Raw genomic sequence first — 14,323 nt, 5'->3', positions numbered from 1 at the left:
CACTGAATTAAACTACTGCTGAAAAGATAACGTGCCCATATAAACTGGCCATGGCTGGGCAGCTGTCAAGGGCCTGGCACCACCTCCTTGCTGCTTTTCCCACCCTTCTATCAGCCCCAGTGATGCTCCTGGACCCTTTGTCAGCACTGCCACCACATCCTCTTGCCCCTCTCTCTGCCCATCTGCCAAAAGCAAACTATTATAGGATGGCAGGGTGAGAAAACAGAGCTGGCATGAGAGGGCACGCGAAGAGCTCATGCAAACTCGTACGTATGATTCAGATATGGAGGAGTTGGATCTGTTTGGAAAGAAAGCTCTTCTTTTGCTTCTAAATCATTTCTGCTCACATGGGCGATGCGTTGTTATATTAGTACGTACTTGGTCCAGGTCTCTCGTGCTCACACACACATTCTACCACTGTTACTGCCAACCTGTTTTAGCTCATGGTAGACCCATTTCCGGATGGCTGAGCTGCTTTACAAAGCTGCAGGATTTCCCCAGACTTCAGTCACCCTCCGACACCAAGGGAATCACATGCAAGTAAGCAACATCTAAACACGCAGACCCACTCCCTTGCCCGAGCATAAGAGGCCCTTTACCTTCTCTCCTTTTCCGCCTTTTCCTTTGGTGGACGTTACCACGGGCACTCTGGTGATCTCCACAGGCCAGTAGCGGCAATCTGCAATCCGCTTTCGAAAGCTGTGGCATAGAGGGAGATGGGCAGCAAGTTGTGGGCTGTCCCACACCAGAGGCAGTCAAGAGGCAGCTGGACAACCATCTGCCGGGTAGGCTTTAGGGAGGATTCCTGCACTGAGCAGGGGGTTGGACTCGATGGCCTTGTAGCTCTACTTATTCTATGATTCTATGACAGAATTTTAAAATGAGTAACAAGGAGCTCCTGCAGCCAAATTGTGCTGCTGCACAGACGGTGTTCCAGTTCAGGGTTCCACTCAGTCAGCCCCACCCTACTTAAAAGGTTGTCACAGTCACACAGAAGAGGGCCAAGATCTCTTCTCGATCCTCCCAGAGTGCAGGACATGGAATAACGGGCTCAAGTTACAGGAAGCCAGATTCCGGCTGGACATCAGGAAAAACTTCCTGACTGTTAGAGCAGTACGACAATGGAACCAGTGACCTAGGGAGGTTGTGGGCTTTCCCACGCTAGAGGCCTTCAAGAGGCAGCTGGACAGCCGTCTGTCAGGGATGCTTTAGGGTGGATCCCTGCATTGAGCAGGGGGTTGGACTGACTGGCCTTAGAGACCCCTTCCAACTCTACTATTCTATGATTCTATGAAATAGTACCAGCAGGTATTTGTATCAAGGAGCCGAGTGACCAAACAAAGGTAAACACGTGTACAGAAATGTGGCCACGAGATGCCTCTTCATCCAGGAAAGGTGTACTTGTCTTCAGTTTGCATAGGGTGTGTACGTGTGTGTGTGTGCACAAAGTTTCCAGCTCCAAGGGCCACATCTGGTGTAGGCTGCCCCCCCCCCCGCCCCCGGAGCTGCACATGTCCACACACACACACTTTCACTTTCTCTCACACACACTAGCGCACAGGGATGCGGAGATTTAAATCTGCCTGTTGAGATCTAGGAATTGCTGGGGGTTGAGAGAGGCTTCAGTCTTTCCTACCCCCAGCGAGTCGTACCACGACTGGGGCTTTTCCCAACACACTGAGAGCAGCGCCCAGCACAGCACACACCCTCTGACTGAGGCTGCCAGAGCACCTCCAGCACTCAGAGGCCATCTCCGCTGCGACCAGGTCGTAGAACGTCCTCCCAGAAACAGCCACACTCAGCATCAGGCTGGCTGTGGAGGATGAGTGTTAAGTGATGGGCAGGGGGTGGTACGACAAACCATCAGCAGGGGCACACAAATGTGGAGCAGGGAAGTCAATCAGGATACAAATATAGTAATATCCCAATGCGCAGGATACCAGTGTAGGCAAAGCCATAGCTATAACACTTACGTGGGGCTGCCTTTGAAAACGGTCCGGAAACTTCAGCTGGTACAAAACAGGGCAGCCCGTTTATTAACAGGGACTGGCCAGTGAGACTACATCACGCCAGTCCTTTTACAACTTCATTGGCTGCCAGTCCAGGTCCGGGCCCGATTCAAAGTGCTGGTACTAACATTCAAAGCCCTAAATGGCTTGGGGCCACATTATTTGAAGGAACGCCTCCTCCCATATATGCCTGTCCGGACCTTAAGATCATCCACAGAGGTCCTTCTCCGTGAGCCCCTGCCAAAGGAAGTGAGGCAGGTGGCTACTAGGAGCAGGGCCTTCTCTGCTGTGGCACCCCGGCTGTGGAATGCGCTCCCCAGATAGGTTTGCCTGGCACCTAAACTGTATTCCTTCCGTCGCCACCTGAAGACCTTTTTTATTTTCTCAGTATTTTAACACCTACTGTAACTAAAATTTAAACTTTGCTGTTTTAATTCCGTATTTAAATCTATATCAATTTCTGCTGCGTGGTTTGATCCTGTTTGTGCTTTTTATATTGTATTTTGTATTTGTGTTTTTCGACTGTTGGTTGTTTCGTTGCGCTTTTCACGGTTTTAATTTTTGTGAACCGCCCAGAGAGCTTCGGCTATTGGGCGGTATAAAAATGTAATAAATAAATGAATTATTGAACAACGACAACAACAACAACAACAACAACAATAATAATTTATTTCTTACCCGCCTTTCCCTCTGGATCGAGGCAGGGAACAACATTAAATACAAAAATACCATAAAATAGTAGATAGAGCTTTATCTCAGTAACCCTTATGAAAACCCCCATAAGCTAAGTCAAACTCAGTCATATCTTATCCTCTGATAGGGAATTTATTTACGGCCACTAAAGAATGTTGGCGGCTGCAGCAAGATTCCCAACTTTCTGCTCTTAGCTACTGCACCACAGTACGTCTCGTTTAGGTTGATCTATCCCACTGATTTAAGTTAAGAACCGCCGGAAAATGGCCTGTGTTTTCTCACCAGAACACAGCGGCAGGATCTAGGTAACAGCGCCGTTCCAAGTCCCACACAATCCGTTTTTTTAGGATTTCTCCCTGAATCCTGACATCCCTTTCCTGTAAGAAAAGAAAGGGAAAGACTACATGGTTGAGGCGGTCTAGATATCTGCATTTCAAGAGAACTGCACATTCGGCTGCAGGAAACCCCCCCCCCCACCATTAAACGTATTTGATAAAAGTGCTTATTTGATGGCACCAGACGAAAATTAAAGGAAGGGCAAAAGGGCATTTCTAGATGGGGGAATAGGGAGAGTGACGAACTTGTCTGGAAAGAGGCTTCCTGTCTTTCCCCGCTGATGTAACCTGTTCTTATTTTGCACACTGCATTCACAAGAGGGGAGGGACATCATGACAATATTCAGCTTTTTATACTCTCCTTTAGCTGTACAAAAAGACACAGGGTAAACAGGCTGTTGTGGCCTGACTTAGTATGCCAAGTATTACATTCTATGATTCCAATCAACTAGCTGAGCTATTCCCCTCCCAGCTTGGCCAAAGTCACCTCGGGTGTGTTCAGCTCTCCATCCTCCTCTTCATAAGGACCACCAACAATTAAGGAATCTGGGATGTTCTGCGCCCCTGGGGCTAATATGTTGGCGACTGGCCACTTTTTGGGCCGGGGTACTGGTTCTCTCTCACCGCCAAGCTTCAGTATCCCATTCTTGAACATGAAAGGACATTCTTTCTGGAAGGGTGATAAAGGAGAAGCCCTTTAATCCACGGAGTCAGCAAAATAACTCATACAGCACAGTGAAAAAAATGAAGCACAGACTCACCTGGAAGAAAAATATTCCAACAGAGTTACAGGAGGGAAGGTGCATAAAAAATTACATAGGCTGCCTGAAAACTTCCCAGTCTGCCTAAAAACCTCTTACATGAATTAGGCCACTATTTTTCAAATTTTACAATGGAGGTGGAGACACAGTTCACACACAACACAAAACCATGGTTTGCCATTGCATAGGCTAGGGTGACCCTATGAAAAGGAGGACAAGACTCCTGTATCTTTAACAGTTGCACAGAAAAGGAAATTTCAGCAGATGTCATTTGTATATATGGAGAACCTGGTGAAATTCCCTCTTCATCACAGCAGTTAAAGCTGCAGGAGCTATACTTGAGTGACCAGATTTAAAAGAGGGCAGGGCACCTGCAGCTTTAACTGTTGTGATGAAGAGGCAATTCCCCCAGGTTCTCCATATATCCAAATGCCACCTACTGAAATTCCCTTTTCAATACAACTGTGAAAGATACAGGTGCCCAGTCCTCCTTTTCATATGGTCACCCTACATAAGCACTCCTCAGCCTCGCCTTCTCCCTCCATCAGCCCTCCCAGTTTCTGGTTCCCTCCTTGACGTCCTGGTTCACAGCAAACCATAGTTTGCCTTTACATCCAAACTGGCTAATTATGTCCTGTGATTGCCCTCCAAATTAGAACTGGGAACTGCCATTAATTTTGGGACTCCAAGGCTTGCTCGTATAGGGCCTTGTTCAGAAGACACCTTCAACCCTGCTGGTTAAGGCTTGTGGTTAAGCACCAGGGTTTAGGGTATCTGGTGCAGTGCGTTTTGCTGAACCCTGCTCACCGGACCGTCTGCAGCAGGGTTAGCGGCTCTAACCGTGGCTTAAAAGTGCTGTGTGCGACAGCGCGGCTTGTGGTTAGTGCTGACCCCAGAGAACCACAGTTTCGCTAACCCCAGAGCCTGAAGTGTCGTCTGAACAGGCCCACAGTGAGCTAACAACTTGCTGAAGGCCATACAATAATTCCATACCGGAGGCAGGACTTGATTCTCCCTGCTCCAAGTCCACCCGTTCGTTCATTGCTGTGTGGATCTGGATTCATGAGCGTTTGCCACACACATGTAACTCACATTGCAAAGTCACAGGTACCTCAGGTGAGAAGCTACAGAAATGCCTCGTTAATAACAATTAACGAGGCTAGGGTCTGGAATTTGAGCTGACCCTTGACTGAAATAAACACATAATTGTTTATCAAACAGAATTCATAGAGGGTTGAAAATCAGAAACCTGATACCCTACAATTAGAACTAGAGGGCTCTACGTTTTACATCTCTTAACATTCAGTAGCCGGACATGGTTGCACCGGGGCTGCTAGTGGGCTAGTTTGGACACCATCATCACCACCATCATCATCACCATCATCACCATCATCACCTTTGTATACCGCCCCATAGCCGAGGCTCTGTCATGGCACCTATTAATGTCAACAGGAGCACTGTTAGCAAGGCTTTCAGAAGGAAAGGAAAGCACAGCCCAGGGAGAGAAATACAAGAATTTGGGACTCCAGCAGCTCTCACCTCGCCGACTGCTGGCACTTGGAAGCCCACCATGTAGTTCTGCTGGGGCCCTACGGGAACAAACGCTTCAGGGACGGCATAAGCAGCCTCCATGGTCACTCTGAGAAGATTGCCCTCGGACAACTGTATTGGAGACAGCAGGCTCTCGTGGACAGACACTTTTACATCGATGGCACACTGCAAAACAAGAGCTGGCACTAGAAACGAATTCCACTTTTATACCACCTTGAAGTGTCGTAGCATCCCCACGGCATCTTGGGAATTGAAGTTTAATGGGGGTGGGAGGGTAATGAGAATCCCCTGTTACAGATCCCTAGCCCACCCCCCTGCAGAACTACAATTCTCAGGGTTTTTTGGGACGAGGATAACTCTCTAACGGTGTAGACACAATCCTGCGGAAACAGCACCACGAGAGCAGCAACATTACTGCACATTTAGGCCAGCATGATCCAGCCGCAGGTCTCTAGGTTAAGATTCAGTCTATTCCATCCTCCTGGCTGCCTTTTTCTACTCTGAACCAGCCAGCAACAGAGGAAAACGGATGTGGTGAGAGGTACGGGGAAGCCTCTTCCTCAACCGGGGCCATCCCAAGACATTTTGCTACAGCAGGCAAAGGAAAAGATGGCTTCTTGCCGCTCCAGCGCGACATACACAACTGTCCTCCAACAGCATGCTGCTGCTCCCTGCCCCGCAACACCTGCTGGTCCCTTGGCTCTGCCTAAAGGTAGAGCTGTCCCTATCCTCAGCTCAGAAGAAGGACGTTTGAGGAGTGGCCAAAGACACCGGTCACTGTGGGGTTGCTGTAGCCAACAAGTGATGAGAATGTATGGAGCAGCTAGCCTTGCTTCCAAGGTAAGAACTGGGAGCCACAAAGTGATCCAGCTGCCCAAGAGGAGGTAATCTGGCCCACTGCTTTCACATGTCGAAAATAATCATAGAATCGCTGAGCTGGAAGGGGTCTCTAAGGCCAGTCAGTCCAACCCCCTGCTCAATGCAGGAATCCACCTTAAAGCATCCCTGACAGATGGCTGTCCGGCTGCCTCTTGAAGGCCTCTAGGGTGGGAGAGCCCACCACCTCCCTAGGTCATTGGTTCCACTGTCGTACCGCTCTAACAGTCAGGAAGTTTTTCCTGCTGTCCAGCCGGAATGTAACTTCCTGTAACTTGAGCCCGTTATTCCGTGTCCTGCACTCTGGGAGGATCGAGAAGAGATCCTGGCCCTCCTCTGTGTGACAACCTTTCAAATACTTGAAGAACTTTTACTCTGTACAGCACCATGTACATTGATGGCGCTATATAAATAAATAAATAAATAAATAAATAAATAATAATAATAATAATAAAGAGGGCTATCATGTCTCCCCTCAGTCTCCTGTTCTTATGCTTATTGTGTGTTAGGTTTCTTCCCCCCACTGTAAGCTACTTTGGAGGCCCAGTGTCAAGCAGAAAGGAGGGATATAAATAACTTAAATAAATAATAAACTCATTTATCTATTTCTAAAATTTATTACCCACTTTTTATTCTAAAATAATCCCCAAATAAACCATCAAACCACCAGTAAGAAATTAAACAATAAAACAGGGGAGAGCAGATAAATAGAAAAGTACTGATATACAAAGCACAGCAACGCTGATTCCATCAGTTTAGGATTGGAAAGCTAGTCACCAATAATTTGGAAATGGAGATGTCCAAATTATGTTACACACTTGCAATTTGGAGAGAATGTCTCTGAAAAGCTGTATTAAAAGTACCTTGGCCTCTGGTCGGAGGGTCTCCAGGGGAGAGCCAGGCACAGGGTAGAGCGGAAGTGTTGCATTAAATTCACACGATCCTGCAGAGAAAGAAAAAGAAGATTGGAGAAGATCTGGGAATGTCACAAAGAAAAAGTGACTTTTTTGGTTGGAATGTTCGGGGGAAGCACTACCCATTTTCTTTTAAGCCACGGGTGAACTGTTTATCCTGATCACAGGTGGGGCATATGAGGGAGGAAATGTATTCAAATGGCAGGGACTCCTGGGCTGCAATCCTAGACACGCATACCCGGGAGTATGTCCCATTGAACTCAATGGGGCTCACTTCTGAGTTGGGAGGAATCTGTGCATCCTGCCTGCACAAAATGCAAAAATGCACCTTTGAGAAAATGTTCTCTTTCCCCCATTTTGTTCAGCTTGGGTGCTTTTCTGTTTGCGCGTTCTGCACGCAGACACACTGTGTACCTTCCATTGTGTACTTTCCAATGGGCTGAAGAGGACAGAAGATGAATTCTATCACCCACCTTCCAAGAGAGGCAGAAGGTCCATCGCGGCTTGACTGAGGGTCACAGTCTTCTCGTCTTTCTGCTTCTTCTCCTTCGGTAAGACTTCAATCACAGTGACTGGGAAAACCAAGCATAAAACCGGACGGGGTTCCTTAAAGCTCTGAGATGCAGAAGCACCCAGCGGCCTGAAAATGCGTCCTTTCCCTTATTATTATATTATTTTTTATTATTTATTGCATTTTTATACTGCCCAATAGCCGAAGCTCTCTGGGCGGTTCACAAAAATATGAATATGCACCGCATTGAAGTCACAGTATTTACTTGAGTGTGTCTCACTGAACTCAAAAACAACAAAGTCTTGCGGCACCCTAAAGATCAACGAATTTATTGTGGCATCAGCTTTTGTGCACCACAGTCCACTTGCACGAGGCTAATGACAGAATAGATTTGTTAGCCTTGCAGGTGCCACAAGACTCTTTGCTCTTTCCTTGTGAAAGTGAACAGCTACGCCCCATCATCTTCTCACTGAAGATCCTCCAAGAAGCTTCTCAGGAATCCCAAGGATGTTCAGAACGCTATTGGCACAATTCATTTGAATTGCCCTCATGTGTGCTTAACTCTTTCAGGCGTGCAACTCACGGGTCGAGGGGTTCCCTGAAACAAGCACTGAAACCTATCTAACAATTTGTCAATTTAGGAATCTCACCTCTAAGTAGCTCAGCCCCACATCTCCCCCCTACTTGTCCAATCAGCAATCTTACTGTCCCTTTAAAAGCACCCCACTTTTGAATATGATTCAGCTCAATATTTAATAAAATGAGGTATGCGTTGCTTTACAATCCACTGACAATGTTGTGTGGATAGATCAACGAAGAAGGTATTGTCTGTTTTTTACACAACGTTACTTAGAACATAAGAACCTAAGAAGAGCCCTGCTGGATCAGACTAAGAGTCCATCTAGTCCAGCAATCTGTTCACAGTGGCCAACCAGCTGTCGGCCAGGGACTCACAAACAGGACACGGTGCGACAGCACCCTCCCACCCATGGTCCCCAGCAACTAGTGTATACAGGCTTACTGCCTCTGATACTGGAGGTTGCACTTAGCCATCAGGACTAGTAGCCATTGAGAGCCTTCTCCTACTTACTACAAACTGTATTCGCAGCCGCTCGCCTTACAATGGCTGCATTCAGAGTAACAATAAACAACGGTTTGTCATTACAAGAATAAGCCTAGGCAAGCCTCTGGCTCATGCACTCCCCACTCCTGTTCCGGTGGAGCTCCCAAGAGGAGATAGACTCCCAACAGTGGTGGGTGGGGTGGATTTTGGTGTATTAGCAGTTAAATGACAGCTATACAGTTTGATGATTTTTTTAATTTTAAGAAAGAAAGAAAAAGAGACCCTGTTCAGACGACACACTAAGCCATGGTGGTTAAGCATTTTGAGCTAAACATTAAGGCTTAGCGTGTCATGTGAACCATGACTTAGCGTGTCACGTGAAACATTCCTAACCATGGTGGCTACATAACCACGGTTTAAACTTGCTCACTAACCATTTACTGCAAAAGGATTAGCGGCCTAACCATAGTTTAGCATGTTGTCTGAACAGGTCCAGAGAGAAGTGGGGACTGAAAACTCCAGAGTTCAAATCTCACCTCAGTCACATGAAGAAGAGAAGCAAGCCTGTCTGCTCTCAGTCTCAGCCCCTTCCTCTACAACATAGAAATAATACTGGCCTACCCTACAGAGTTGCTATAAAGATTGTTAAGTGCTTTGAAAGTGCATTTGAACACTTGACATCAGCAGCATGTAATTGTGTCTGTCTCAAAATAAAATTAAAAATAAAATAAAATGATAGAACAAAAATTATTATTTCCCCCCACCCCAGTTCTTAAATTAGTTTCCATTCACTAGCAATTCCTATTAATGGGGGGGGGGGGGGAACCAGGAAGGTAGCTCTTACTCACATAATAAAGGTTTGTGTGCAATGTCATCCAGAGTGTGTGGCCCGTCCGGCTGGCAGTCAAAGGTGGTGGTGAAATTATACTTCACATTTCCTTCTGGGGAAGCATCTACTTTTGAAGAGTCACCAAGGATAACGCCATTGTACTCGGCACGTACAAAGGTAACCGGACCATCTCCTTTCACGCCTTTCTATTGAACAGACAAACGTTGTTACGCGCTTAGCTTCTCCTGGGCAAGACAGATTCATAGAAACATAGAATAGTAGAGTTGGAAGGGGCCTACAAGGCCATCGAGTCCAACCCCCCTGCTCAATGCAGGAATCAATGCACATGGCGTTCCCAGGTAGCCATCCTTCCAGAAACTGACAAGGCCTACACCTGCTTAGCTTCATTAAGGCTGCAGCATCCCATGCCTTCACACTGCACGACCTGATCTACGTAGATCACGCTCTCGTTCTCCACGTTGATTAATCCTGAACTGCTACCACCACAGCTCTCTGAACAAACTGCAGAGGCATTACACTGTGCAGAATCAAAGCTCAGATTCCATGTGGCATTATACTTGGATTGTTTTAAAAATATTTATGAACTGTTTTTCTATAGAAATATCGACGCGGTTTGCAATTTTTTAAAAACAACAACACACCTCTTATATCATACTAAAACAATTTAAAAACAATTTGCACAGTAGGAACAGGAACAATAAAAGTTGAATTAAACCAGAAACAGCTTGCTAAAAGACTGCCTGGGGAACAAGGGCTAAACCACACGATACATTAAGTATGTGAAGTGCAGATGATCCTCAGGTTTTTGTCGTTTCTTTTTAAGTCAGAGTAAACATGCATGGGAACGATCCAGATTGTGATCACCATGCGTGGGTAGGAGAGGATTAAACCTTCCCACCCGGCTACTTTCACCCCTAAATTAGAATCATAGAATAGTAGAGCTGGAAGGGGCCTACAAGGCCATCGATTCCAACCCCACCCCTGCTCAGTGCAGGAACCCACCTTAAAGAATACCTGACAGGTGGGTGTCCAGCTACCTCTTGAAGGCCTCTAGTGTGGGAGAACCCACCACCTCCCTGGTTCCCTTGTCGTACTGCTCTAACAGTCAGGAAGTTTTTCCTGATGTCCAACCGGAATCTGGCTTCCTGTAACTTGAGCCCGTTATTCCGTGTCCAGCACTCTGGGAGGATCGAGAAGAGATCCTGGCCCTCCTCTGTGTGACAATCTTTCTAGTATTTGAAGAGTGCTCTCATGTCTCCCCTCAATCTTCTCTTCTCCAGGCTAAACACGCCCAGTTCTTTCAGTCTCTCTTCATAGGGCTTTGTTTCCAGACCCCTGATCATCCTGGTTGCCCTCCTCTGAACACGCTCCAGCTTATCTGCGTCCTTCTTGAAGTGTGGAGCCCAGAACTGGACGCAATACTCTAGATGAGGCCTAACCAGTGCTGAATAGAGAGGAACCAGTACCTCGCGTGATTTGGAAGCTATACTTCTATTAATGCAGCCCCAAATAGCATTTGCTTTTTTCGTAACTACATCGCACTGTTGGCTCATATTCAGCTTGTGATCTACAACCATTCCAAGATCCTTCTCGTTTGTAGTATTGTTGAGCCAAGTGTCCCCCATCTTGTAACTGTGCATTTGGCTTCTTTTCCCTAGGTGTAGAACTTGGCATTTATCCCTATTAAATTTCATTCTGTTGTTTTCAGCCCAGCGCTCCAGCCTATCAAGATCACTTTGAGGTTTGTTTCTGTCTTCCATTCATTCTCCCTCTCTCTCTCTCACACACACACAAGGGCCAAAAAAGTAAAACTGGGCGGGGGACGACGACGGCCACCTCCATTGGTACCAGTGGGTTTTTCATGGTTTTTTTTTAAAACCCTCACTGCCGTGTATGTGTGTTGGGGGGGAGGGGGACAACTTATAGAAAATTCATATAGCAAGCCATCCTTAACATCTGCCAGTATTGACAGATGATTAATACTCCGTACTGCTTCTAGATCAAACCAAGCAGCCTAACTTTGGATTTCAAAAGCATCTAGGAAAGTTATTACCATTGACACAGATTAAACCTCTACTTTTGCTTTGATGATGATATACTTTAAAGATTCATAAGAGTATACAAGGAGCCATGCTGGATCAGACTAAAGGTCTATTTAGTCTAGCGTTTTGCTCACAGTGTTCTGCCTGCAGAAACCCACAAGTAGAACATGAGGGCAATAATAGCCTCCAGCTAACGTCTCAAGATGAAGGGAGACTTTTGCAGAAGAAACATTTACCAAGTCGTGTCCGCCTAGCACGGTGATTCTCACTGGCTTGGTTGAATTCCCCTGTGCTTCATTATGGTAGAACGAAGATGAGACAGCCATGAGAAGGAAGATTCTGCTGGTGAAGAGAGACAGCTAGACATCTAAAAACAAAACAAAACAGGAAAAGTGGCAAATTGTAATTTGTCCACAATCCGCCTTATTTATTTTATTTATTTAAGGATTTTTCACGGCGGCTTACAAAAGTATTTCTTGACAGTCCCTGCCCACAGGCTTACAATCTAAAAGACATGACACAAAAGGAAAGGGGATTGGGAGGGACGAGGAGGAGGGGGAAAGGAAAGCAAATTCAGGCACTACAATCTTAGTTGGAAAGTTCAGCAGTTACAGTTGACAGCAGGAGGGAGGGGGCTCTCAGCTGGAGCTGGACCCAGGCACGGTGGAGAGGTGCCTGGCTGCTGCTTCCTCCCTCACTGGTGGCCTCTGCAGTGGCAGTTGGTAGCCTTTCCTCCAGGGAGCACAAGGTGGCATGAAATGATAATAACAACAATAATATATTCAGGGCCCATTTCAAAGTGCTGGTATTGACATTCGAAGCCCTAAACGGTTTGGGGCCAGGTTATTTGAAGGAAGGCCTCCTCCCATATGTACCTGCCCGGACCTTAAGATCATCTACAGGGGCCCTTCTCCGTGAGCCCCTGCCAAAGGAAGTGAGGCAGGTGGCTACTAGGAGCAGGGCCTTCTCCGCTGTGGCACCCCAATTGTGGAATGAGCTCCGCAGAGAGGTCCGCCAGGCGCCTACACTGTACTCCTTTCGTCGCCAGCTGAAGACCTTTTTATTCTCTCAGTATTTTAACACTTAATTTTAACTTAAATTTAAATTTTACTGTTCTAACTCTGTATTTTAATCTTATATCAATTTTTGCTGCGTGGTTTTATCCTGGTTGTGCTTTTTATACTGTATTTTGTATTTGTGTTTTTAACCTGTTGGTTGTTTTATTATGGTTTTAATTTTTGTGAACCGCCCAGAAAGCTTTTATTTATTTATAAATAAATAAATAAAATAAATAAAAATATATTTAGGTCACAATTCTATGCACATTCTGATAGGAAAAAGTCCTCCAACTCCCAGCATGCAATGACAGTGCATACTGTGCTTTTAATCAGTATTTTATGTATTTTATGCTTGCAGTTGTCCCCCGCCTCGATCCAATCAGAGAGTGGGGGGGGGGGGAGAAATAAATAAATAAATAAATAAAAATAAATTTAGGGCACAATCCTTTGCTGGGAGTTGTAGAACTTTTTTCTAAGAATGCATAGGATAGCATCCTAAATTTATGGTTAGGATTATTTATTGCATGCTGGGAGTTAAGAGGACTTTTTTCTGCACAAACTTTTAAAAGATTATGCCCTATTTATTATTATTATTATTCACATGCTGGGAATTGGAGGACTTTTTCTGTCCAATCATGCAAGTGACTGCACCCTAAATTATATTATTATTATTATTCACATGCTATGAGTTGGAGGACTTTTTCTGCCCAATCATGCAAAGGATTGCACCCTAAATTATATTATTATTATTATTATTATTATTATTATTATTCACATGCTAAGAGTTGGAGGACTTTTTCTGCCCAATCATGCAAAAGATTGCACCCTAAATTATATTATTATTATTATTATTATTATTATTATTATTATTATTCACATGCTGAGAGTTGGAGGACTTTTTCTGCCCGATCATGCATAGGATTGCACCCTAAATTTATTATCATTAATAATAGTCATATGCTGAGAGTTGGAGGACTTGTTCTGTCCGATCATGCAAAGGACTGCACCCTAAATTTATTATTATTATTCACATGCTGGGAGGTGGGAGGCCTTTTGCTGTCCAAGAATGCATCATTGCACATTATTATTATTATTATTATTATTATTATTAGGTGCAATATTGCACACTTGGGAGGCCTTTTTTCTGCCCAGGCATGCATAGGATTGCACCCTAATATTTTTAGTGATGATGATGATTCACATGCTGGGAGTTGGGAGGGCTTTTTTCTGCCCAGGCATGCAATATTGCGCCCTATTATTATTATTATTATTATTATTATTATTATTATTATTATTATTATTATTATTAACATGCTGGGAGTTGGGAGGGCTTTTTTCTGCCTAGGCACGCCCAGGATTGCGCCCCAACTGCATCATCGCCTTCGGCGCTTGCGGGATTCCTTTCCTCCCCCGCCCTCGAGGGAGTTGGAGTGGGGCGGGGGAGGGGGGTGGCGCCGTTTGCTGCTCCGCCTCAGGACCTGGGTCGAGCCCGGTAGTTAATGAGCGGGAGGGGGCGCCGCGCCGGGCCGTGGCCGTGGCCCTACGGCAGGGGGGCAGCCCCACTCACTCCCTGGCTCTGGATGGACATGGATGGGAGGTGTGAAGGGCGGGAGGGGGATGGAGGCCTCAGGGGAGCCCGCCGCCTACCTGCCCGGAGCAG

General features: G+C 45.9%; 2 protein-coding genes across 2 annotated transcripts in view; both read right to left on the bottom strand.

The window, feature by feature from the left end:
- The window catches only part of CFAP70 (cilia and flagella associated protein 70), a 34,669-nt gene extending 27,501 nt beyond the window's left edge, over positions 1–7,168 (bottom strand). The window contains exons 1-5 of the mRNA XM_063142985.1: positions 7,089–7,168; positions 5,338–5,514; positions 3,525–3,707; positions 2,985–3,079; positions 600–699 (exon numbers count right to left, since the gene is read on the bottom strand). Coding sequence (XP_062999055.1) covers positions 600–699; positions 2,985–3,079; positions 3,525–3,707; positions 5,338–5,430 — 471 coding nt within the window. The 5' untranslated portion in view covers positions 5,431–5,514; positions 7,089–7,168. The remainder of the gene's footprint in view (positions 1–599; positions 700–2,984; positions 3,080–3,524; positions 3,708–5,337; positions 5,515–7,088) is intronic.
- On the bottom strand, positions 5,772–14,323 carry LOC134410276 (cilia- and flagella-associated protein 70-like). The gene is made up of 6 exons (XM_063143463.1): positions 14,311–14,323; positions 11,842–11,972; positions 9,562–9,748; positions 7,613–7,711; positions 7,089–7,168; positions 5,772–5,849 (listed from the first exon to the last, which is right to left on the bottom strand). Exons 2-6 carry the CDS (start codon positions 11,929–11,931, stop codon positions 5,772–5,774), a joined length of 534 nt encoding a protein of 177 aa, XP_062999533.1. The 5' UTR covers positions 11,932–11,972; positions 14,311–14,323.

This window comes from Elgaria multicarinata, chromosome 17 (assembly GCF_023053635.1).
Source record: "Elgaria multicarinata webbii isolate HBS135686 ecotype San Diego chromosome 17, rElgMul1.1.pri, whole genome shotgun sequence".
Taxonomy (NCBI): Eukaryota; Metazoa; Chordata; class Lepidosauria; order Squamata; family Anguidae; genus Elgaria; species Elgaria multicarinata.
Note: the sequence above shows the minus strand (reverse complement) of the source record. Positions and strands in the feature narration are given on the sequence as shown.

Coding starts and splice junctions, on each gene's coding strand:
- LOC134410276 (XM_063143463.1), bottom strand. CDS start 11,931: ATGGCTGTCTCATCTTCGTTCTACCATAATGAAGCACAGGGGAATTCA. Junction 9,749..11,841: donor TGCTAGGCGGACACGACTTG/GTAAATGTTTCT, acceptor TCTGTTCAATAG/AAAGGCGTGAAAGGAGATGG. Junction 7,169..7,612: donor CCTTCTGCCTCTCTTGGAAG/GTGGGTGATAGA, acceptor CTTTCTCTGCAG/GATCGTGTGAATTTAATGCA.